We start from the raw sequence: 27,441 nt of genomic DNA, 5'->3' as shown, positions 1-27,441 counted from the left end.
AATCTTGTACAGCACATTGTGATACAGCCAGGAAATTCAATCGCCATTTAAGGCAGGAGCAAATAAAATCAGGCCAGTGAAGTGATTTCAAATTGTCTCATAGTAGGGGTGCGGTGTGGGTCGTTACTATCCGCATGGCCTTTCTCTCTCAATGCATGAGTATGCCATCCCTCTCTCTGTGCAGAGAAGGAGGAGTGGGGGAGTTCTGCGTGACTTCAGGGGGGGCTAAATGACAAGTCATGTGAAACCAGGGAGGAGGTCATGTGAAACCAGGGAGGGTCACAGCTGCCAAGAGAGGACACCACCAGCACTGTACTGGGGGGTCTGGAGGGGGGTATCGGGGGGTCTAGGGGGTCCAGGGTTGCATGCAGACTCCAGTAGACTGGGCGTGCTGCCAGCCTGGTGTCAGTAATGAAAGAGCATCAGGGTTTCAAAGTGTGCTGCTGTCCTGAGGACGACTGATCCCATGACTGATCCCATGGTCAGGTCTGGGTGATGGATCACTAGGAGGGTAAACAGAAGGGGCCAGATGATGCCATGGCTGTGTCAGAGCTGGGTACATAACTCTGGCACATGGAGGCACGCTATGAATCGGGTGTTAGTTGTCACTCCTGGAACTGCTGAGGGATGAGATGGATGGATTCCCTTCATCATGACAAGTCGGCTGCCGGAGCCCTGATGCAGCACAGTGACCACTGTGATCCAAACAGGATCTCTCATCCACAGTGAATCAAGCTCAAGGGTGATTTATGTCCTGTCAGAGCTGACATACAGAGGGTGCTCCATAGGAATCAACCAGTAATTTACCTCTGATATGGTCGGTACTACCAACAAGACCAGTATCAAAGACATTCCCTGTCCAGCAAGCCAGATGGGGCCAACGAGCCACTAGCTGTTCAACATCATAATGCTATAGAGAAAGAGAAAGCAGAGACAGACAGGAGCTGCTGAATGATGTTTAAAGGTCTGTGATGGTAATGGTGGAGAGAAAGGTTCATCTCATCCTGCATTCCTTTCTCAGCCAGGTGTCATGCTGAAAAACGGGCCCAATTAAGTGGAGTTGTGTGGGACTTAGCGGCATTGGGCCCTGACCCTCTTTATCGATGAGCACCCTCATATCTAGTGCAGGGCCCTCCAGCTGCCTGGAGCCTGGGCTTGAGGACACCACAGCCTGAGAGCCTGAGCTCAACACTAATGAAAAGGAGTGGGTAGGACCATAGAGCAGGGCCTGATGCAGGAAAAGCCTCTCTCTAACAGAGCTCTTCACAACTGGGCACCTGATGCCAAGGGCAATGTAGAATATTCTAGAGTTCTTTGAAAACAAGTGGCTCTGGAATGAATGTTCGATTACTAAGTATATGCCCTATTTCACTTTCTCTGTTTGAAGTGCTAACAATGTCTCTATCCAGCTAAACAAGGCGGTGAGAAAGTTGGTGCTGAACAACAATAGAAGGCCCAACACCTGTGAGCATGAATGGCTGACACTGATTCCATGGAGCTCTAATGCAGCCACTGTATTCAGTCACAAGAGGGACAAGCCAGTCGGTTATTGTGCGGCGGCAGAAACAGAAATGTGTCAGCAGTCATTCCAGCTGGATGTCTGTGTGTCCTCATCATAGCATAGGGACCCAATGACCATGGAGTCATTCTGCAGAACCATTAGACTACTATCAGAGTGAATGTCTCTGTGTCCATGCAAACAGAGCGAGCTGGCGTCTATTTGTTTAAAGGATGACCTGCGTCTCTGCTCTGCCAAGCAACGTCAGGGCCATTGAGCACAGTGTGCAGAGGGAGAGATGGCGCGATGCTACGACGCTGGCAATAGTTCTGTCGTCGTGGAAACACCGCGGGGTCGAGGTCATAAGCAGTGGTCCCTGGGTGGGTCTGTCTTATAAAGATGACATCAGATTAGTGTGCCCTAGCGTGGAAGTGAACGCTTGGCCACTTCCCTACGTCTTCATGGAGGGTAGACACAGCAGCATCCTCTGATCTAGCAGACGGGTCATAAGGTAGGATCTTGCGTTGGGGGTTGAGGATAGTAGAGACGTTAAGCTACTTCAGTTGATCATGGTAGTCATTGGTAGTCATTTTCAGACCTTTTTTCCTTTTCTTTATGAATAACTCATGAATAATTCAGGGATTGTGTGTACACATGGCGACCCATGCATGCCGTGAGTCCATAATACCTTCTGGTATTTGTACTAAAACATTTTCCATGTCAAATGTATTAAAGAAATCGACAGGCAAAAGAATCCCCTCAGGCGCTGTGTTCCAGCTGTCATGCCTCTGTAGTTCCAAAATAGCTGACTATTTTTTCATCCTGTGGCTTTATCGTAAATCTATTAGCTGCACTACCACACCTTTTAATGTTCTGCTATTTACCTGCTGACTAGACTAGCCAATCTTACTCCACCCCCTCTGACTTCCTCCAAGTCCCGGAGTTACCTCAATGTTGTGATACGACGCTAACAACAAATGTATTTCTGAGAGCATTCAGGACAGACAAAAAAGAGGCCTGGACTTTCCCTCCCCCCAGGTCGGTCAGGGAGATGAGAAAACCTTTGCATGTGCAATTTGACTTTACTTCCAGCCGATGGTCAATGTTCAGCAAGAATGAAAAGGAATACCCAGCCATAGAGCTAAGGAGAGAGAGGCTGTGTGGCTGGGTCCACTCAGGGATCTGCCTGAATATCTCATTACAGAAGCCCAGAGTGACACATCTTTAATTCTCAGTAACAATGAGCAGGAAGTCAAACAACAAGTCATAGCAATTTCCCACAAATTTGTTTTGGGATGTGGAATGTGTTGCGTGTGGAGCCATTCTCTTTCTCTGTTCGTCACACAAAGGGAGAGGGAGGCAAGCTGCTACAGGCAAGGGGAGCAGAGGCACCTCCGGGAGGGGGCCTTCACCCTTCAAACCCCACAGGACAAATTACTGTATGCCTGGGAGACACTGGCCCTCCTCTTCTGTCTGTCTGTCTGTCTGTCTGTCTGTCTGTCTGTCTGTCTGTCTGTCTGTCTGTCTGTCTGTCTGTCTGTCTGTCTGTCTGTCTGTCTCTGGATGAGTGACATGTGTCAGCTCATCTCCATAAAGAGATACAGAAGGACAAGACACTATCTCAGAATAGTATGTCTGGACATTAATACGGCCCTGTTTCTGGTGATATCACATTCCACCATATGAGGTATGTTTAAATTGACATCTAAGCTGTACATAATCCTTTGAGTGATTGATGAGTACAGTGAGAGAGTGAGGGGGTCAGTGAGTACCTAGGTAGAGTACTGTGTTACTGCAGCAGGCAGGTCCCTCAGCAGATTCTTCCATAGTGATTACAGCCAGAGAAGTCAAGACACTTTCATGTTGAAAAGCTGTTTACATTCCACTGCTCCTTTACTCATATCTATTGTTGAACAGGCATGCTGCCTTGGAGTTGAACACAGAACCCTCCCCAAGGCTTGGCTCCACTTACAAGGTGACATAGAGTAGTGTACATTATCTGCCTTGGCCTTACTGACTACACTTTTATTTGGTGCCGTATGGAGACTGGGATATGTGAAAATGAGCACTGAAAAAAAGTATTACTTACATAAAATACATTGCAAGTAAATGTATGAAATATATAACCATAATAAATATGTGGGATAGATTATATTGGGAAAGGTCCTTCATCAATAAGATGACCCATGCTGTCAAAATGAACCTGTGTCTGTGAGGAGGAGAACTGCATGTACATAACATTGAGAAGTAGACAGAGAACAGGACAGACAGAGACACAGGAAGAAACAACAGAGAGAGAGAACGAGAGGAGCATACCTGGCTTGTAAGAGATTCCCGGTGGGAAGAGAAAGCCCTGCTGGGCTGCGGCAGCAGCTGCCAGGGTGCGTTGGTCGTGTGGAAAAATGGGAATCATGAGCGGAGGCATGTGACCCTGGACCTGCTGAACAGATAGAAAAGCGGAGATCAGAGAGAGGCCTAGCTGAGCTGCAGACACAGAGCAGCACACTGAGGCAGGCAGGCAGGGGGAGAGGAGAGGGGAGCACAGAGCAGATCACAGCCTGGCCTAACGCGTCCTGACAGGGGGCTCTGCGGCTCTGACGGCCCTCGTGTGCTCACACAATACCTGGCCCTGCCGCGTCTGTTCCTAATCCCCGCAACACTATTTCACAACGGAACTTCAAAGGACCCAGCCACACGCGCATTGTCCCCCCGTCCAGAGGGTATGACACGTGAGAGGCAAAGGACGGGAGGTTACAGATGTATTTGAGCACCTGTAGAGGTCTGTAATGGTGTGTAGGTGTGTGTACGGTCAGTGGGATGACTGTTGGTGACAGATACAGACTGGTATGTGAATAGATCAACACAATGTCCTCAGGCTGTTCACTGTAGTGTCAGTGGTGAGGTGAGATGTCGAACAATAACATTGTAGTGTCAGTGGTGTGGTGAGATGAGATGTCGAACCATAACGCTGTAGTGTCGGTGGTGTGATGAGATGTCGAACCATAACACTGTAGTATCAGTGGTGTGGTGAGATGTCGAACCATAACGCTGTAGTGTCGGTGGTGAGATGAGATGTCGAACCATAACGCTGTAGTGTCAGTGGTGAGATGAGATGTCGAACCATAACGCTGTAGTGTCGGTGGTGAGATGAGATGTCGAACCATAACGCTGTAGTGTTGGTGGTGAGATGAGATGTTGAACCATAACGCTGTAGTGTCGGTGGTGAGATGAGATATCAAACCATAACGCTGTAGTGTCAGTGGTGTGAGGAGATGAGATGTCGAACCATAACACTGTAGTGTCGGTGGTGAGATGAGATGTCGAACCATAACACTGTAGTGTCGGTGGTGAGATGAGATGTCGAACCATAACGCTGTAGTGTCGGTGGTGAGATGAGATGTCGAACCATAACGCTGTAGTGTCAGTGGTGTGATGAGATGTCGAACCATAACGCTGTAGTGTCGGTGGTGTGATGAGATGTCGAACCATAACACTGTAGTGTCAGTGGTGTGGTGAGATGAGATGTCGAACCATAACGCTGTAGTGTCAGTGGTGTGGTGAGATGAGATGTCGAACCATAACGCTGTAGTGTCAGTGGTGAGATGAGATGAGATGTCGAACCATAACACTGTAGTGTCGGTGGTGTGGTGTGATGAGATGTCGAACCATAACGCTGTAGTGTCGGTGGTGTGATGAGATGTCGAACCATAACACTGTAGTATCAGTGGTGTGGTGAGATGAGATGTCGAACCATAACGCTGTAGTGTCAGTGGTGTGGTGAGATGAGATGTCGAACCATAACGCTGTAGTGTCGGTGGTGTGGTGAGATGAGATGTCGAACCATAACGCTGTAGTGTCGATGTTGAGATGAGATGTCGAACCATAACACTGTAGTATCAGTGGTGTGGTGAGATGAGATGTCGAACCATAACGCTGTAGTGTCAGTGGTGAGATGAGATGTTGAACCATAACGCTGTAGTGTTGGTGGTGAGATGAGATGTCGAACCATAACGCTGTAGTGTCAGTCGTGTGGTGAGATGAGATGTCGAACCATAACGCTGTAGTGTCAGTGGTGTGATGAGATGTCGAACCATAACGCTGTAGTGTCGGTGGTGTGATGAGATGTCGAACCATAACACTGTAGTATCAGTGGTGTGGTGAGATGAGATGTCGAACCATAACGCTGTAGTGTCGGTGGTGAGATGAGATGTCGAACCATAACGCTGTAGTGTCAGTGGTGTGGTGAGATGCGATGTCGAACCATAACGCTGTAGTGTCGGTGGTGAGATGAGATGTCGAACCATAACGCTGTAGTGTCGGTGGTGAGATGAGATATCAAACCATAATGCTGTAGTGTCGGTGGTGAGATGAGATATCGAACCATAACGCTGTAGTGTCAGTGGTGTGATGAGATGTCGAACCATAACGCTGTAGTGTCGGTGGTGTGATGAGATGTCGAACCATAACACTGTAGTATCAGTGGTGTGGTGTGATGAGATGTCGAACCATAACAATGTAGTATCAGTGGTGTGGTGAGATGAGATGTCGAACCATAACGCTGTAGTGTCAGTGGTGTGGTGAGATAAGATGTCGAACCATAACGCTGTAGTGTCGGTGGTGAGATGAGATGTCGAACCATAACGCTGTAGTGTCGGTGGTGAGATGAGATGTCGAACCATAACGCTGTAGTGTCGGTGGTGAGATGAGATATCAAACCATAACGCTGTAGTGTCGGTGGTGAGATGAGATATCGAACCATAACGCTGTAGTGTCAGTGGTGTGATGAGATGTCGAACCATAACGCTGTAGTGTCGGTGGTGTGATGAGATGTCGAACCATAACACTGTAGTATCAGTGGTGTGGTGAGATGAGATGTCGAACCATAACGCTGTAGTGTCAGTGGTGTGGTGAGATGAGATGTCGAACCATAACACTGTAGTGTCGGTGGTGTGGTGAGATGAGATGTCGAACCATAACGCTGTAGTATCAGTGGTGTGGTGAGATGAGATGACGAACCATAAAGCTGTAATGTCAGTGGTGTGGTGAGATGAGATGTCGAACCATAACGCTGTAGTGTCAGTGGTGTGATGAGATGTCGAACCATAACGCTGTAGTGTCGGTGGTGTGATGAGATGTCGAACCATAACGCTGTAGTGTCGGTGATGAGATGAGATATCGAACCATAACGCTGTAGTGTCAGTGGTGTGATGAGATGTCGAACCATAACGCTGTAGTGTCGGTGGTGTGATGAGATGTCGAACCATAACACTGTAGTATCAGTGGTGTGGTGAGATGAGATGTCGAACCATAAAGCTGTAGTGTCAGTGGTGTGGTGAGATGAGATGTCGAACCATAACACTGTAGTGTCAGTGGTGTGGTGAGATGAGATGACGAACCATAACGCTGTAGTGTCAGTGGTGTGGTGAGATGTCGAACCATAACGCTGTAGTGTTGATGTTGAGATGAGATGTCGAACCATAACACTGTAGTATCATTGGTGTGGTGAGATGAGATGTCGAACCATAACGCTGTAGTGTCAGTGGTGAGATGAGATGTCGAACCATAACACTGTAGTGTCGGTGGTGAGATGAGATGTTGAACCATAACGCTGTAGTGTCAGTGGTGTGGTGAGATGAGATGTCGAACCATAACGCTGTAGTGTCGGTGGTGTGGTGAGATGAGATGTCGAACCATAACGCTGTAGTGTCGGTGGTGAGATGAGATATCGAACCATAAAGCTGTAGTGTCGGTGGTGAGATGAGATATCGAACCATAACGCTGTAGTGTCGGTGGTGAGATGAGATATCGAACCATAACGCTGTAGTGATGAGATGTCGAACCATAACGCTGTAGTGTCAGTGGTGTGGTGAGATGAGATGTCGAACCATAACACTGTAGTGTCGGGGGTGTGGTGAGATGAGATGTCGAACCATAACGCTGTAGTGTCGGTGGTGTGATGACATGTCGAACCATAACGCTGTAGTGTCGGTGGTGTGATGAGATGTCGAACCATAACGCTGTAGTGTCAGTGGTGTGGTGAGATGAGATGTCGAACCATAACGCTGTAGTGTCGGTGGTGAGATGAGATGTCGAACCATAACACTGTAGTGTCGGTGGTGAGATGAGATGTCGAACCATAACGCTGTAGTGTCGGTGGTGAGATGAGATGTCGAACCATAACGCTGTAGTGTCGGTGGTGAGATGAGATGTCGAACCATAACGCTGTAGTGTCAGTGGTGTGATGAGATGTCGAACCATAACACTGTAGTATCAGTGGTGTGGTGAGATGAGATGTCGAACCATAACGCTGTAGTGTCGGTGGTGAGATGAGATGTCGAACCATAACACTGTAGTGTCGGTGGTGTGGTGAGATGAGATGTCGAACCATAACGCTGTAGTGTCGGTGGTGTGATGAGATGTCGAACCATAACGCTGTAGTGTCGGTGGTGTGATGAGATGTCGAACCATAACACTGTAGTATCAGTGGTGTGGTGAGATGAGATGTCGAACCATAACACTGTAGTGTCGGTGGTGAGATGAGATGTCGAACCATAACGCTGTAGTGTCGGTGGTGAGATGAGATGTCGAACCATAACGCTGTAGTGTCGGTGGTGAGATGAGATATCGAACCATAACGCTGTAGTGTCAGTGGTGTGATGAGATGTCGAACCATAACGCTGTAGTGTCGGTGGTGTGATGAGATGTCGAACCATAACACTGTAGTGTCAGTGGTGTGGTGAGATGAGATGTCGAACCATAACGCTGTAGTGTCAGTGGTGTGGTGAGATGAGATGTCGAACCATAACGCTGTAGTGTCAGTGGTGTGATGAGATGTCGAACCATAACGCTGTAGTGTCAGTGGTGTGGTGAGATGAGATGTCGAACCATAACACTGTAGTGTCGGTGGTGTGGTGTGATGAGATGTCGAACCATAACGCTGTAGTGTCGGTGGTGTGATGAGATGTCGAACCATAACACTGTAGTATCAGTGGTGTGGTGAGATGAGATGTCGAACCATAACGCTGTAGTGTCAGTGGTGTGGTGAGATGAGATGTCGAACCATAACGCTGTAGTGTCGGTGGTGTGGTGAGATGAGATGTCGAACCATAACGCTGTAGTGTCGATGTTGAGATGAGATGTCGAACCATAACACTGTAGTATCAGTGGTGTGGTGAGATGAGATGTCGAACCATAACGCTGTAGTGTCAGTGGTGAGATGAGATGTTGAACCATAACGCTGTAGTGTTGGTGGTGAGATGAGATGTCGAACCATAACGCTGTAGTGTCAGTGGTGTGGTGAGATGAGATGACTAACCATAACGCTGTAGTGTCAGTGGTGTGGTGAGATGAGATGAGATGTTGAACCATAACGCTGTAGTGTCAGTGGTGTGGTGAGATGAGATGTCGAACCATAACACTGTAGTGTCGGTGGTGAGATGAGATGTCGAACCATAACGCTGTAGTGTCGGTGGTGAGATGAGATGTCGAACCATAACGCTGTAGTGTCGGTGGTGAGATGAGATATCGAACCATAACGCTGTAGTGTCAGTGGTGTGATGAGATGTCGAACCATAACACTGTAGTGTCAGTGGTGTGGTGAGATGAGATGTCGAACCATAACGCTGTAGTGTCAGTGGTGTGGTGAGATGAGATGTCGAACCATAACGCTGTAGTGTCAGTGGTGTGATGAGATGTCGAACCATAACGCTGTAGTGTCAGTGGTGTGGTGAGATGAGATGTCGAACCATAACACTGTAGTGTCGGTGGTGTGGTGTGATGAGATGTCGAACCATAACGCTGTAGTATCAGTGGTGTGGTGAGATGAGATGTCGAACCATAACGCTGTAGTGTCAGTGGTGTGGTGAGATGAGATGTCGAACCATAACGCTGTAGTGTCGGTGGTGTGGTGAGATGAGATGTCGAACCATAACGCTGTAGTGTCGATGTTGAGATGAGATGTCGAACCATAACACTGTAGTATCAGTGGTGTGGTGAGATGAGATGTCGAACCATAACGCTGTAGTGTCAGTGGTGAGATGAGATGTTGAACCATAACGCTGTAGTGTTGGTGGTGAGATGAGATGTCGAACCATAACGCTGTAGTGTCAGTGGTGTGGTGAAATGAGATGACGAACCATAACGCTGTAGTGTCAGTGGTGTGGTGAGATGAGATGTCGAACCATAACGCTGTAGTGTCAGTGGTGTGATGAGATGTCGAACCATAACGCTGTAGTGTCGGTGGTGTGATAAGATGTCGAACCATAACACTGTAGTATCAGTGGTGTGGTGAGATGAGATGTCGAACCATAACGCTGTAGTGTCGGTGGTGAGATGAGATGTCGAACCATAACGCTGTAGTGTCAGTGGTGTGGTGAGATGCGATGTCGAACCATAACGCTGTAGTGTCGGTGGTGAGATGAGATGTCGAACCATAACACTGTAGTGTCAGTGGTGTGGTGTGATGAGATGTCGAACCATAACGCTGTAGTGTCGGTGGTGAGATGAGATATCAAACCATAATGCTGTAGTGTCGGTGGTGAGATGAGATATCGAACCATAACGCTGTAGTGTCAGTGGTGTGATGAGATGTCGAACCATAACGCTGTAGTGTCGGTGGTGTGATGAGATGTCGAACCATAACACTGTAGTATCAGTGGTGTGGTGTGATGAGATGTCGAACCATAACACTGTAGTATCAGTGGTGTGGTGAGATGAGATGTCGAACCATAAAGCTGTAGTGTCAGTGGTGTGGTGAGATGAGATGTCGAACCATAACACTGTAGTGTCAGTGGTGTGGTGAGATGAGATGACGAACCATAACGCTGTAGTGTCAGTGGTGTGGTGAGATGAGATGTCGAACCATAACGCTGTAGTGTTGATGTTGAGATGAGATGTCGAACCATAACACTGTAGTATCAGTGGTGTGGTGAGATGAGATGTCGAACCATAACGCTGTAGTGTCAGTGGTGAGATGAGATGTCGAACCATAACACTGTAGTGTCGGTGGTGAGATGAGATGTTGAACCATAACGCTGTAGTGTCAGTGGTGTGGTGAGATGAGATGTCGAACCATAACGCTGTAGTGTCAGTGGTGTGGTGAGATGAGATGTCGAACCATAACGCTGTAGTGTCGGTGGTGAGATGAGATGTCGAACCATAACGCTGTAGTGTCGGTGGTGTGGTGAGATGAGATGTCGAACCATAACGCTGTAGTGTCGGTGGTGAGATGAGATATCGAACCATAAAGCTGTAGTGTCGGTGGTGAGATGAGATATCGAACCATAACGCTGTAGTGTCGGTGGTGAGATGAGATATCGAACCATAACGCTGTAGTGTCGGTGGTGTGATGAGATGTCGAACCATAACGCTGTAGTGTCAGTGGTGTGGTGAGATGAGATGTCGAACCATAACACTGTAGTGTCGGGGGTGTGATGAGATGAGATGTCGAACCATAACGCTGTAGTGTCGGTGGTGTGATGACATGTCGAACCATAACGCTGTAGTGTCGGTGGTGTGATGAGATGTCGAACCATAACGCTGTAGTGTCAGTGGTGTGGTGAGATGAGATGTCGAACCATAACGCTGTAGTGTCGGTGGTGAGATGAGATGTCGAACCATAACACTGTAGTATCAGTGGTGTGGTGAGATGAGATGTCGAACCATAACACTGTAGTGTCGGTGGTGAGATGAGATGTCGAACCATAACGCTGTAGTGTCGGTGGTGAGATGAGATGTCGAACCATAACGCTGTAGTGTCGGTGGTGAGATGAGATGTCGAACCATAACGCTGTAGTGTCAGTGGTGTGATGAGATGTCGAACCATAACACTGTAGTATCAGTGGTGTGGTGAGATGAGATGTCGAACCATAACGCTGTAGTGTCGGTGGTGAGATGAGATGTCGAACCATAATGCTGTAGTGTCGGTGGTGAGATGAGATATCGAACCATAACGCTGTAGTGTCAGTGGTGTGATGAGATGTCGAACCATAACGCTGTAGTGTCGGTGGTGTGATGAGATGTCGAACCATAACACTGTAGTATCAGTGGTGTGGTGTGATGAGATGTCGAACCATAACACTGTAGTATCAGTGGTGTGGTGAGATGAGATGTCGAACCATAAAGCTGTAGTGTCAGTGGTGTGGTGAGATGAGATGTCGAACCATAACACTGTAGTGTCAGTGGTGTGGTGAGATGAGATGACGAACCATAACGCTGTAGTGTCAGTGGTGTGGTGAGATGAGATGTCGAACCATAACGCTGTAGTGTTGATGTTGAGATGAGATGTCGAACCATAACACTGTAGTATCAGTGGTGTGGTGAGATGAGATGTCGAACCATAACGCTGTAGTGTCAGTGGTGAGATGAGATGTCGAACCATAACACTGTAGTGTCGGTGGTGAGATGAGATGTTGAACCATAACGCTGTAGTGTCAGTGGTGTGGTGAGATGAGATGTCGAACCATAACGCTGTAGTGTCAGTGGTGTGGTGAGATGAGATGTCGAACCATAACGCTGTAGTGTCGGTGGTGAGATGAGATGTCGAACCATAACGCTGTAGTGTCGGTGGTGTGGTGAGATGAGATGTCGAACCATAACGCTGTAGTGTCGGTGGTGAGATGAGATATCGAACCATAAAGCTGTAGTGTCGGTGGTGAGATGAGATATCGAACCATAACGCTGTAGTGTCGGTGGTGAGATGAGATATCGAACCATAACGCTGTAGTGTCGGTGGTGTGATGAGATGTCGAACCATAACGCTGTAGTGTCAGTGGTGTGGTGAGATGAGATGTCGAACCATAACACTGTAGTGTCGGGGGTGTGATGAGATGAGATGTCGAACCATAACGCTGTAGTGTCGGTGGTGTGATGACATGTCGAACCATAACGCTGTAGTGTCGGTGGTGTGATGAGATGTCGAACCATAACGCTGTAGTGTCAGTGGTGTGGTGAGATGAGATGTCGAACCATAACGCTGTAGTGTCGGTGGTGAGATGAGATGTCGAACCATAACACTGTAGTATCAGTGGTGTGGTGAGATGAGATGTCGAACCATAACACTGTAGTGTCGGTGGTGAGATGAGATGTCGAACCATAACGCTGTAGTGTCGGTGGTGAGATGAGATGTCGAACCATAACGCTGTAGTGTCGGTGGTGAGATGAGATGTCGAACCATAACGCTGTAGTGTCAGTGGTGTGATGAGATGTCGAACCATAACACTGTAGTATCAGTGGTGTGGTGAGATGAGATGTCGAACCATAACGCTGTAGTGTCGGTGGTGAGATGAGATGTCGAACCATAACACTGTAGTGTCGGTGGTGTGGTGAGATGAGATGTCGAACCATAACGCTGTAGTGTCGGTGGTGTGATGAGATGTCGAACCATAACGCTGTAGTGTCGGTGGTGTGATGAGATGTCGAACCATAACACTGTAGTATCAGTGGTGTGGTGAGATGAGATGTCGAACCATAACACTGTAGTGTCGGTGGTGAGATGAGATGTCGAACCATAACGCTGTAGTGTCGGTGGTGAGATGAGATGTCGAACCATAACGCTGTAGTGTCGGTGGTGAGATGAGATATCGAACCATAACGCTGTAGTGTCAGTGGTGTGATGAGATGTCGAACCATAACGCTGTAGTGTCGGTGGTGTGATGAGATGTCGAACCATAACACTGTAGTGTCAGTGGTGTGGTGAGATGAGATGTCGAACCATAACGCTGTAGTGTCAGTGGTGTGGTGAGATGAGATGTCGAACCATAACGCTGTAGTGTCAGTGGTGTGATGAGATGTCGAACCATAACGCTGTAGTGTCAGTGGTGTGGTGAGATGAGATGTCGAACCATAACACTGTAGTGTCGGTGGTGTGGTGTGATGAGATGTCGAACCATAACGCTGTAGTGTCGGTGGTGTGATGAGATGTCGAACCATAACACTGTAGTATCAGTGGTGTGGTGAGATGAGATGTCGAACCATAACGCTGTAGTGTCAGTGGTGTGGTGAGATGAGATGTCGAACCATAACGCTGTAGTGTCGGTGGTGTGGTGAGATGAGATGTCGAACCATAACGCTGTAGTGTCGATGTTGAGATGAGATGTCGAACCATAACACTGTAGTATCAGTGGTGTGGTGAGATGAGATGTCGAACCATAACGCTGTAGTGTCAGTGGTGTGGTGAGATGAGATGTCGAACCATAATGCTGTAGTGTCGGTGGTGAGATGAGATGTCGAACCATAACACTGTAGTATCAGTGGTGTGGTGAGATGAGATGTCGAACCATAACGCTGTAGTGTCAGTGGTGTGGTGAGATGAGATGTCGAACCATAACGCTGTAGTGTCGGTGGTGTGGTGAGATGAGATGTCGAACCATAACGCTGTAGTGTCGATGTTGAGATGAGATGTCGAACCATAACACTGTAGTATCAGTGGTGTGGTGAGATGAGATGTCGAACCATAACGCTGTAGTGTCAGTGGTGAGATGAGATGTTGAACCATAACGCTGTAGTGTTGGTGGTGAGATGAGATGTCGAACCATAACGCTGTAGTGTCAGTGGTGTGGTGAGATGAGATGACTAACCATAACGCTGTAGTGTCAGTGGTGTGGTGAGATGAGATGAGATGTTGAACCATAACGCTGTAGTGTCAGTGGTGTGGTGAGATGAGATGTCGAACCATAACACTGTAGTGTCGGTGGTGAGATGAGATGTCGAACCATAACGCTGTAGTGTCGGTGGTGAGATGAGATGTCGAACCATAACGCTGTAGTGTCGGTGGTGAGATGAGATATCGAACCATAACGCTGTAGTGTCAGTGGTGTGATGAGATGTCGAACCATAACGCTGTAGTGTCGGTGGTGTGATGAGATGTCGAACCATAACACTGTAGTGTCAGTGGTGTGGTGAGATGAGATGTCGAACCATAACGCTGTAGTGTCAGTGGTGTGGTGAGATGAGATGTCGAACCATAACGCTGTAGTGTCAGTGGTGTGATGAGATGTCGAACCATAACGCTGTAGTGTCAGTGGTGTGGTGAGATGAGATGTCGAACCATAACACTGTAGTGTCGGTGGTGTGGTGTGATGAGATGTCGAACCATAACGCTGTAGTATCAGTGGTGTGGTGAGATGAGATGTCGAACCATAACGCTGTAGTGTCAGTGGTGTGGTGAGATGAGATGTCGAACCATAACGCTGTAGTGTCGGTGGTGTGGTGAGATGAGATGTCGAACCATAACGCTGTAGTGTCGATGTTGAGATGAGATGTCGAACCATAACACTGTAGTATCAGTGGTGTGGTGAGATGAGATGTCGAACCATAACGCTGTAGTGTCAGTGGTGAGATGAGATGTTGAACCATAACGCTGTAGTGTTGGTGGTGAGATGAGATGTCGAACCATAACGCTGTAGTGTCAGTGGTGTGGTGAGATGAGATGACGAACCATAACGCTGTAGTGTCAGTGGTGTGGTGAGATGAGATGTCGAACCATAACGCTGTAGTGTCAGTGGTGTGATGAGATGTCGAACCATAACGCTGTAGTGTCGGTGGTGTGATAAGATGTCGAACCATAACACTGTAGTATCAGTGGTGTGGTGAGATGAGATGTCGAACCATAACGCTGTAGTGTCGGTGGTGAGATGAGATGTCGAACCATAACGCTGTAGTGTCAGTGGTGTGGTGAGATGCGATGTCGAACCATAACGCTGTAGTGTCGGTGGTGAGATGAGATGTCGAACCATAACGCTGTAGTGTCGGTGGTGAGATGAGATATCAAACCATAATGCTGTAGTGTCGGTGGTGAGATGAGATATCGAACCATAACGCTGTAGTGTCAGTGGTGTGATGAGATGTCGAACCATAACGCTGTAGTGTCGGTGGTGTGATGAGATGTCGAACCATAACACTGTAGTATCAGTGGTGTGGTGTGATGAGATGTCGAACCATAACAATGTAGTATCAGTGGTGTGGTGAGATGAGATGTCGAACCATAACGCTGTAGTGTCGGTGGTGAGATGAGATGTCGAACCATAACGCTGTAGTGTCAGTGGTGTGGTGAGATGAGATGTCGAACCATAACGCTGTAGTGTCGGTGGTGAGATGAGATGTCGAACCATAACGCTGTAGTGTCGGTGGTGAGATGAGATGTCGAACCATAACGCTGTAGTGTCGGTGGTGAGATGAGATATCGAACCATAACGCTGTAGTGTCAGTGGTGTGATGAGATGTCGAACCATAACGCTGTAGTGTCGGTGGTGTGATGAGATGTCGAACCATAACACTGTAGTATCAGTGGTGTGGTGAGATGAGATGTCGAACCATAACGCTGTAGTGTCAGTGGTGTGGTGAGATGAGATGTCGAACCATAACACTGTAGTGTCGGTTGTGTGGTGAGATGAGATGTCGAACCATAACGCTGTAGTATCAGTGGTGTGGTGAGATGAGATGTCGAACCATAAAGCTGTAGTGTCAGTGGTGTGGTGAGATGAGATGTCGAACCATAACGCTGTAGTGTCAGTGGTGTGGTGAGATGACGAACCATAACGCTGTAGTGTCAGTGGTGTGGTGAGATGAGATGTCGAACCATAACGCTGTAGTGTCAGTGGTGTGATGAGATGTCGAACCATAACGCTGTAGTGTCAGTGGTGTGGTGAGATGAGATGTCGAACCATAACACTGTAGTGTCGGTGGTGAGATGAGATGTCGAACCATAACGCTGTAGTGTCGGTGGTGTGATGAGATGTCGAACCATAACGCTGTAGTGTCGGTGGTGAGATGAGATATCGAACCATAACGCTGTAGTGTCAGTGGTGTGATGAGATGTCGAACCATAACGCTGTAGTGTCGGTGGTGTGATGAGATGTCGAACCATAACACTGTAGTATCAGTGGTGTGGTGAGATGAGATGTCGAACCATAAAGCTGTAGTGTCAGTGGTGTGGTGAGATGAGATGTCGAACCATAACGCTGTAGTGTCAGTGGTGTGGTGAGATGAGATGACGAACCATAACGCTGTAGTGTCAGTGGTGTGGTGAGATGAGATGTCGAACCATAACGCTGTAGTGTTGATGTTGAGATGAGATGTCGAACCATAACACTGTAGTATCAGTGGTGTGGTGAGATGAGATGTCGAACCATAACGCTGTAGTGTCAGTGGTGAGATGAGATGTCGAACCATAACGCTGTAGTGTCGGTGGTGAGATGAGATGTTGAACCATAACGCTGTAGTGTCAGTGGTGTGGTGAGATGAGATGTCGAACCATAACGCTGTAGTGTCAGTGGTGTGGTGAGATGAGATGTCGAACCATAACGCTGTAGTGTCGGTGGTGAGATGAGATATCGAACCATAACGCTGTAGTGTCGGTGGTGAGATGAGATGTCGAACCATAACGCTGTAGTGTCAGTGGTGTGGTGAGATGAGATGTCGAACCATAACACTGTAGTGTCGGTGGTGAGATGAGATGTCGAACCATAACGCTGTAGTGTCGGTGGTGAGATGAGATGTCGAACCATAATGCTGTAGTGTCGGTGGTGAGATGAGATGTCGAACCATAATGCTGTAGTGTCGGTGGTGAGATGAGATATCGAACCATAACGCTGTAGTGACGGTGGTGAGATGAGATATCGAACCATAACGCTGTAGTGTCAGTGGTGTGATGAGATGTCGAACCATAACGCTGTAGTGTCGGTGGTGTGATGAGATGTCGAACAATAACACTGTAGTATCAGTGGTGTGGTGAGATGAGATGTCGAACCATAACGCTGTAGTGTCAGTGGTGTGGTGAGATGAGATGTCGAACCATAACACTGTAGTGTCAGTGGTGTGGTGAGATGAGATGACGAACCATAACGCTGTAGTGTCAGTGGTGTGGTGAGATGAGATGTCGAACCATAACGCTGTAGTGTCGATGTTGAGATGAGATGTCGAACCATAACACTGTAGTATCAGTGGTGTGGTGAGATGAGATGTCGAACCATAACACTGTAGTGTCAGTGGTGAGATGAGATGTCGAACCATAACGCTGTAGTGTCGGTGGTGAGATGAGATGTCGAACCATAACGCTGTAGTGTCGGTGGTGAGAGGAGATGTCGAACCATAACGCTGTAGTGTCAGTGGTGTGATGAGATGTCGAACCATAACGCTGTAGTGTCGGTGGTGAGATGAGATGTCGAACCATAACACTGTAGTGTCGGTGGTGTGGTGAGATGAGATGTCGAACCATAACGCTGTAGTGTCGGTGGTGTGATGAGATGTCGAACCATAACGCTGTAGTGTCGGTGGTGTGATGAGATGTCGAACCATAACACTGTAGTATCAGTGGTGTGGTGAGATGAGATGTCGAACCATAACGCTGTAGTGTCGGTGGTGAGATGAGATGTCGAACCATAACGCTGTAGTGTCATTGGTGTGGTGAGATGAGATGACTAACCATAACGCTGTAATGTCAGTGGTGTGGTGAGATGAGATGTCGAACCATAACGCTGTAGTGTCGATGTTGAGATGAGATGTCGAACCATAACGCTGTAGTGTCAGTGGTGTGGTGAGATGAGATGTCGAACCATAACGCTGTAGTGTCGGTGGTGAGATGAGATGTCGAACCATAACGCTGTAGTGTCAGTGGTGTGATGAGATGTCGAACCATAACACTGTAGTATCAGTGGTGTGGTGAGATGAGATGTCGAACCATAACGCTGTAGTGTCGGTGGTGAGATGAGATGTCGAACCATAACACTGTAGTGTCGGTGGTGTGATGAGATGTCGAACCATAACACTGTAGTGTCAGTGGTGTGGTGAGATGAGATGTCGAACCATAACGCTGTAGTGTCAGTGGTGTGGTGAGATGAGATGTCGAACCATAACACTGTAGTGTCAGTGGTGTGGTGAGATGAGATGACGAACCATAACGCTGTAGTGTCAGTGGTGTGGTGAGATGAGATGTCGAACCATAACGCTGTAGTGTTGATGTTGAGATGAGATGTCGAACCATAACACTGTAGTATCAGTGGTGTGGTGAGATGAGATGTCGAACCATAACGCTGTAGTGTCAGTGGTGAGATGAGATGTCGAACCATAACACTGTAGTGTCGGTGGTGAGATGAGATGTTGAACCATAACGCTGTAGTGTCAGTGGTGTGGTGAGATGAGATGTCGAACCATAACGCTGTAGTGTCAGTGGTGTGGTGAGATGAGATGTCGAACCATAACGCTGTAGTGTCGGTGGTGAGATGAGATGTCGAACCATAACGCTGTAGTGTCGGTGGTGTGGTGAGATGAGATGTCGAACCATAACGCTGTAGTGTCGGTGGTGAGATGAGATATCGAACCATAAAGCTGTAGTGTCGGTGGTGAGATGAGATATCGAACCATAACGCTGTAGTGTCGGTGGTGAGATGAGATATCGAACCATAACGCTGTAGTGTCGGTGGTGTGATGAGATGTCGAACCATAACGCTGTAGTGTCAGTGGTGTGGTGAGATGAGATGTCGAACCATAACACTGTAGTGTCGGGGGTGTGGTGAGATGAGATGTCGAACCATAACGCTGTAGTGTCGGTGGTGTGATGACATGTCGAACCATAACGCTGTAGTGTCGGTGGTGTGATGAGATGTCGAACCATAACGCTGTAGTGTCAGTGGTGTGGTGAGATGAGATGTCGAACCATAACGCTGTAGTGTCGGTGGTGAGATGAGATGTCGAACCATAACACTGTAGTATCAGTGGTGTGGTGAGATGAGATGTCGAACCATAACACTGTAGTGTCGGTGGTGAGATGAGATGTCGAACCATAACGCTGTAGTGTCAGTGGTGAGATGAGATGTCGAACCATAACGCTGTAGTGTCAGTGGTGTGATGAGATGTCGAACCATAACACTGTAGTATCAGTGGTGTGGTGAGATGAGATGTCGAACCATAACGCTGTAGTGTCGGTGGTGAGATGAGATGTCGAACCATAACACTGTAGTGTCGGTGGTGTGGTGAGATGAGATGTCGAACCATAACGCTGTAGTGTCGGTGGTGTGATGAGATGTCGAACCATAACGCTGTAGTGTCGGTGGTGTGATGAGATGTCGAACCATAACACTGTAGTATCAGTGGTGTGGTGAGATGAGATGTCGAACCATAACACTGTAGTGTCGGTGGTGAGATGAGATGTCGAACCATAACGCTGTAGTGTCGGTGGTGAGATGAGATGTCGAACCATAACGCTGTAGTGTCGGTGGTGAGATGAGATGTCGAACCATAACGCTGTAGTGTCGGTGGTGTGATGAGATGTCGAACCATAACACTGTAGTGTCAGTGGTGTGGTGAGATGAGATGTCGAACCATAACACTGTAGTGTCGGTGGTGTGGTGTGATGAGATGTCGAACCATAACACTGTAGTATCAGTGGTGTGGTGAGATGAGATGTCGAACCATAACGCTGTAGTGTCAGTGGTGTGGTGAGATGAGATGTCGAACCATAACGCTGTAGTGTCGGTGGTGTGGTGAGATGAGATGTCGAACCATAACGCTGTAGTGTCGATGTTGAGATGAGATGTCGAACCATAACACTGTAGTATCAGTGGTGTGGTGAGATGAGATGTCGAACCATAACGCTGTAGTGTCAGTGGTGAGATGAGATGTTGAACCATAACGCTGTAGTGTTGGTGGTGAGATGAGATGTCGAACCATAACGCTGTAGTGTCAGTGGTGTGGTGAGATGAGATGACGAACCATAACGCTGTAGTGTCAGTGGTGTGGTGAGATGAGATGTCGAACCATAACGCTGTAGTGTCAGTGGTGTGATGAGATGTCGAACCATAACGCTGTAGTGTCGGTGGTGTGATAAGATGTCGAACCATAACACTGTAGTATCAGTGGTGTGGTGAGATGAGATGTCGAACCATAACGCTGTAGTGTCGGTGGTGAGATGAGATGTCGAACCATAACGCTGTAGTGTCAGTGGTGTGGTGAGATGCGATGTCGAACCATAACGCTGTAGTGTCGGTGGTGAGATGAGATGTCGAACCATAACGCTGTAGTGTCGGTGGTGAGATGAGATATCAAACCATAATGCTGTAGTGTCGGTGGTGAGATGAGATATCGAACCATAACGCTGTAGTGTCAGTGGTGTGATGAGATGTCGAACCATAACGCTGTAGTGTCGGTGGTGTGATGAGATGTCGAACCATAACACTGTAGTATCAGTGGTGTGGTGAGATGAGATGTCGAACCATAACGCTGTAGTGTCAGTGGTGTGGTGAGATGAGATGTCGAACCATAACGCTGTAGTGTCGGTGGTGAGATGAGATGTCGAACCATAACGCTGTAGTGTCGGTGGTGAGATGAGATGTCGAACCATAACGCTGTAGTGTCGGTGGTGAGATGAGATGTCGAACCATAACGCTGTAGTGTCAGTGGTGTGGTGAGATGAGATGTCGAACCATAACACTGTAGTGTCGGTGGTGAGATGAGATGTCGAACCATAACGCTGTAGTGTCGGTGGTGAGATGAGATGTCGAACCATAACGCTGTAGTGTCGGTGGTGAGATGAGATGTCGAACCATAACGCTGTAGTGTCGGTGGTGAGATGAGATATCGAACCATAACGCTGTAGTGTTGATGTTGAGATGAGATGTCGAACCATAACACTGTAGTATCAGTGGTGTGGTGAGATGAGATGTCGAACCATAACGCTGTAGTGTCAGTGGTGAGATGAGATGTCGAACCATAACGCTGTAGTGTCAGTGGTGTGATGAGATGTCGAACCATAACACTGTAGTATCAGTGGTGTGGTGAGATGAGATGTCGAACCATAACGCTGTAGTGTCGTTGGTGAGATGAGATGTCGAACCATAACGCTGTAGTGTCATTGGTGTGGTGAGATGAGATGACTAACCATAACGCTGTAGTGTCGGTGGTGAGATGAGATGTCGAACCATAACGCTGTAGTGTCAGTGGTGTGGTGAGATGAGATGTCGAACCATAACACTGTAGTGTCGGGGGTGTGGTGAGATGAGATGTCGAACCATAACGCTGTAGTGTCGGTGGTGTGATGACATGTCGAACCATAACGCTGTAGTGTCGGTGGTGTGATGAGATGTCGAACCATAACGCTGTAGTGTCAGTGGTGTGGTGAGATGAGATGTCGAACCATAACGCTGTAGTGTCGGTGGTGAGATGAGATGTCGAACCATAACACTGTAGTATCAGTGGTGTGGTGAGATGAGATGTCGAACCATAACACTGTAGTGTCGGTGGTGAGATGAGATGTCGAACCATAACGCTGTAGTGTCGGTGGTGAGATGAGATATCGAACCATAATGCTGTAGTGTCGGTGGTGTGATGAAATGTCGAACCATAACGCTGTAGTGTCAGTGGTGTGGTGAGATGAGATGTCGAACCATAACACTGTAGTGTCGGGAGTGTGGTGAGATGAGATGTCGAACCATAACGCTGTAGTGTCGGTGGTGAGATGAGATATCGAACCATAACGCTGTAGTGTCGGTGGTGAGATGAGATATCGAACCATAACGCTGTAGTGTCAGTGGTGTGATGAGATGTCGAACCATAACGCTGTAGTGTCGGTGGTGTGATGAGATGTCGAACCATAACACTGTAGTATCAGTGGTGTGGTGAGATGAGATGTCGAACCATAACGCTGTAGTGTCAGTGGTGTGGTGAGATGAGATGTCGAACCATAACGCTGTAGTGTCAGTGGTGTGATGAGATGTCGAACCATAACGCTGTAGTGTCGGTGGTGTGATGAGATGTCGAACCATAACACTGTAGTATCAGTGGTGTGGTGAGATGAGATGTCGAACCATAACGCTGTAGTGGCGGTGGTGAGATGAGATGTCGAACCATAACGCTGTAGTGTCGGTGGTGAGATGAGATGTCGAACCATAACGCTGTAGTGTCAGTGGTGTGGTGAGATGAGATGTCGAACCATAACACTGTAGTGTCGGTGGTGAGATGAGATGTCGAACCATAACGCTGTAGTGTCGGTGGTGAGATGAGATGTCGAACCATAACGCTGTAGTGTCGGTGGTGAGATGAGATGTCGAACCATAATGCTGTAGTGTCGGTGGTGAGATGAGATATCGAACCATAACGCTGTAGTGTCAGTGGTGTGATGAGATGTCGAACCATAACGCTGTAGTGTCGGTGGTGTGATGAGATGTCGAACAATAACACTGTAGTATCAGTGGTGTGGTGAGATGAGATGTCGAACCATAACGCTGTAGTGTCAGTGGTGTGGTGAGATGAGATGACGAACCATAACGCTGTAGTGTCAGTGGTGTGGTGAGATGAGATGTCGAACCATAACGCTGTAGTGTCGGTGGTGAGATGAGATGTCGAACCATAATGCTGTAGTGTCGGTGGTGAGATGAGATATCGAACCATAACGCTGTAGTGTCAGTGGTGTGATGAGATGTCGAACCATAACGCTGTAGTGTCGGTGGTGTGATGAGATGTCGAACAATAACACTGTAGTATCAGTGGTGTGGTGAGATGAGATGTCGAACCATAACGCTGTAGTGTCAGTGGTGTGGTGAGATGAGATGACGAACCATAACGCTGTAGTGTCAGTGGTGTGGTGAGATGAGATGTCGAACCATAACGCTGTAGTGTCGATGTTGAGATGAGATGTCGAACCATAACACTGTAGTATCAGTGGTGTGGTGAGATGAGATGTCGAACCATAACACTGTAGTGTCAGTGGTGAGATGAGATGTCGAACCATAACGCTGTAGTGTCGGTGGTGAGATGAGATGTCGAACCATAACGCTGTAGTGTCGGTGGTGAGATGAGATGTCGAACCATAACGCTGTAGTGTCAGTGGTGTGGTGAGATGAGATGTCGAACCATAACGCTGTAGTGTCGGTGGTGAGAGGAGATGTCGAACCATAACGCTGTAGTGTCAGTGGTGTGATGAGATGTCGAACCATAACGCTGTAGTGTCGGCGGTGTGGTGAGATGTCGAACCATAACGCTGTAGTGTCGGTGGTGAGAGGAGATGTCGAACCATAACGCTGTAGTGTCGGTGGTGAGATGAGATGTCGAACCATAACACTGTAGTGTCGGTGGTGTGGTGAGATGAGATGTCGAACCATAACGCTGTAGTGTCGGTGGTGTGATGAGATGTCGAACCATAACGCTGTAGTGTCGGTGGTGTGATGAGATGTCGAACCATAACACTGTAGTATCAGTGGTGTGGTGAGATGAGATGTCGAACCATAACGCTGTAGTGTCGGTGGTGAGATGAGATGTCGAACCATAACGCTGTAGTGTCATTGGTGTGGTGAGATGAGATGACTAACCATAACGCTGTAATGTCAGTGGTGTGGTGAGATGAGATGAGATGTCGAACCATAACGCTGTAGTGTCGATGTTGAGATGAGATGTCGAACCATAACGCTGTAGTGTCAGTGGTGTGGTGAGATGAGATGTCGAACCATAACGCTGTAGTGTCGGTGGTGAGATGAGATGTCGAACCATAACGCTGTAGTGTCGGTGGTGTGATGAGATGTCGAACCATAACACTGTAGTGTCAGTGGTGTGGTGAGATGTCGAACCATAACGTTGTAGTGTCAGTGGTGTGGTGAGATGAGATGTCGAACCATAACGCTGTAGTGTCGGTGGTGAGATGAGATGTCGAACCATAACACTGTAGTATCAGTGGTGTGGTGAGATGAGATGTCGAACCATAACGCTGTAGTGTCAGTGGTGTGGTGAGATGAGATGTCGAACCATAACACTGTAGTATCAGTGGTGTGGTGAGATGAGATGTCGAACCATAACGCTGTAGTGTCAGTGGTGTGGTGAGATGAGATGACGAACCATAACGCTGTAGTGTCAGTGGTGAGATGAGATGTCGAACCATGACACTTCACAGGGACATGTACAAACACACAGGGACACCCTCACGCACACAACCTGCCACCCTGACTGACAGGGGAAGATGAGCTCAGACATAAAGCCTCTATCTCATACTTTTGGAGGATCATTTATACAGACGATAAAAGCCCAGGCGATCCGGTAATTTACAGCAACAGCTTTCGGCCGCTGTCTGTTTGTGATATTTCATCTTAACGTCCAGAGCCATGCCCTGCCCCCCACATATCCTACACGGCTCCTCAAACTGTCTAAACTGTTTCAGTCTAACATTATTAACCTTCACTGTCCACGTTGAAGCTGACTGTCCTGTTCTGACTCTCTACAGCAAGAGGATAAATATGTGCTCTCGCTGTGTGTGTGTGTGTGTGTTGTTAATGTCTCTTAGAGGCAGTGTAGTGTGTGTGTGTGTGGGGGGGTTCAGAATGAGACACATGCTGAGGGCTGAAGCAGAGCCCAATCTGACTGTGATCCTCTGCATCCTGCCTGCCGGTGATAGGGTGCAGCCAGGCTGTGTTGGGCCTGCGAGGGTTAATCTAGCACCGGGCCAGCCCACCTCAGGGGAACCCGCCTGGAAAGCGGGTTAATAAAGGTCAGCCCCCAAAATAAACACTTTACAGAATGTTTCTCCATTCATCCCTCTTTAAAATCAACTTGCAATAAAACGGGTCTGGGTGCAATTACTCCCGCAGCATTGGGGCATGAAATCAACCTGCTTTGAGCAACGACTTTTCCCTCACGTTCTAGCTGAGGTCTGCTTATGATCTCTGTCTGCTCCCCCTGTGTGCCCTGATCTGGTGCAGCAGGGCCCGTTCCCCACTGCTATATGTCCTCAGGACCACTCTATCGATCTGGCCAGAGGTGCAGAGGTAGACTCAAAACTAAATAAATAACACTTTCTGTCTACGGAGCTTTTCAACAAAGTGCAAGTATAGAAAGTACATTAGAAATGGAACGGAGAAGCATGTCATTTCCTTTTTTCTTTCCTGTAATCTGAAAAGTATTTCTGTAAAATGTGCTGCGGCTGGAGAAAAGTCGATGACCTGGGAGACTGTTGGAAACGACCTTAAATAATATGTATTTTTCATTGGGATTGGTGTTCCAGGTTTCCAGACAGGATGAAAGATGGCTCATGGCCCCGCATGTATAGAACATATGGAAAAACGCAATAATGAATGTCCCAACATGAGTTAGAGCCAGCGACAGGTGAACAGGTATACTGGGGAACAGGGACTGCCCTGTGTTGGAGTGTTCGTTCTATAAAAGCGGGTTAAATATTTTTCTGAATGTACTGTACTCACGGTGCAGAGAAAGACTCTCTGAAGCAGACTCTCTCCCTTAGTACTGAGTGTGTCAGTCTACCCTCAGGAAGGTTATTAAGGTCAGTCACATACATAATTGCAATTAACCTTACTCGCATTAAACTAACAAAACGAATCAGGCTAAAGCCAGGGTGTTACACTGAAACAGCTGCTCCAAATGTGGAACGTAAGTAGAACTATTATTGTAATAAGCTGAATACACTGAGCTTCATAGATTCAACACATTGAATCATAATTCTATTCCTCCATAGCTATTTATCACTGATAAATATTGATCTATTCCCTGTCATCATTGTTTCAAACAGTAATATCATCAGTTTAGTTGTCTAATGAAATCAGACGTTTGTTCATACAAAAGACTGAAATAAATGTGTTTAGGCATGTCGACACTAATTACTGTAGAGATCTCTAGGAGCAGGAGATTCTGTTCAGATATGCCAGATCATTGGAATCTGAGAGAAAATCTATATATCAAGAAAATGCAGTGTCAATCAGACAATAACTAAACTCATCAAACATCCTGAATGTTGCCTACAAACAAAGCTGTAAATGAAAAGGTAAATCTCTCCAGTGACAGCACTGTGTTTTTATTGAATAGATATCACAATAAAGAGATTTACCCAGGCCAGAGGAAATATGAATATGTATCGGGGAAAATAAGGGCATTGGGTTTGAATGGTTGTGATTTACAGTAATGAGCACTGTGCATTAAACTTTAATTTACTCTGCTAAAGTCAGAGAAAGGCAAATCAAATCTGGAGAAGCTTCAAAGTGCCAGCTAATAGTGGAAGTGTAGCCTTCAGCCTGTCAATTTACACATTATCACTCTCATTTTCCACTGACTGGAAACAATCGTCAAAAAAGCATCAGAAGAATGGCAGTTATGAGGATACGTTGTTGATAAATTACAGATCAGCTCCCAGACAAAACACTTCCATTTCAGTGTGTGTGTGTGTGTGTGTGTGTGTGTGTGTGTGTCTGTGTGTCTGTGTGTGTGTGTGTGTGTGTGTGTGTGTGTATGTGTGTGTGTATGTGTGTGTGTGTGTGTGTGTGTGTGTGTGTGTGTGTGTGTGTGTGTGTGTGTGTGTGTGTGTGTGTGTGTGTGTCAGTTTCTCCACCCTTTGTGGCAACACCAGACCCTGAAAGAGTTACCCTGAAGTTCATCTGCCTATCGGCTGGGTGCCCAGAATATTTCTATTGCCAGGATGATCTTGAGGAGTCTGATAGAATGAAGTGGAGCAGATGTGAGCAGAGCACCTGGGCCGCGTCCTCCCCACTCATTGTTACGCTGCCACTGCTCCCTCTTTGTCTTAGCACTGCTAAGCACTGGATAATACCATTTCACGCCATCTGCCCCAACGCTTCATTAAAGATACATGAATGGGCTATCTTATGAGGAACAGGTGCTATTGTTAGTCCCAGAAGACTCGGCACTGAGGATCGGACTCTGAATACTTGAGGAAGAGCATCTGTAGTGATCAGTCAGACAGATAGTTGGCTGGGGCTGCTCCCTCTGCCAGCACACGCACCAACAGAGGTTTCCAGGGGTGAGAGAGGCCTCTCAACCGCCTTGCAACATGTATCATCAATTCAGATGACCTGATGAAGTCTGTACCAGTCCAGAGTGCAATCTGTTTCGCTCTCAACGAAGTGCTGGCATAATGAGAAATGGCACTAACTCTCAGTTTTAATTAGATTTAACACTGTGAACAAAATTTTAAATAAATAAAATGAGAAAAGTAAAAAAAATAA

General features: G+C 47.4%; 1 protein-coding gene across 1 annotated transcript in view; it reads right to left on the bottom strand.

Annotated features, from left to right (window-relative positions):
* The window catches only part of LOC115119519 (transcription factor SOX-6-like), a 165,918-nt gene that overhangs the window by 1,378 nt on the left and 137,099 nt on the right, over positions 1-27,441 (bottom strand). The window contains exon 11 of the mRNA XM_065012573.1: positions 3,815-3,935. Coding sequence (XP_064868645.1) covers positions 3,815-3,935 — 121 coding nt within the window. The remainder of the gene's footprint in view (positions 1-3,814; positions 3,936-27,441) is intronic.

The sequence above is a fragment of the Oncorhynchus nerka genome, linkage group LG28 (assembly GCF_034236695.1).
Source record: "Oncorhynchus nerka isolate Pitt River linkage group LG28, Oner_Uvic_2.0, whole genome shotgun sequence".
Taxonomy (NCBI): Eukaryota; Metazoa; Chordata; class Actinopteri; order Salmoniformes; family Salmonidae; genus Oncorhynchus; species Oncorhynchus nerka.
The sequence above is the reverse complement of the archived record's forward strand: the minus strand, read 5'-3'. Positions and strand labels throughout refer to the sequence as shown.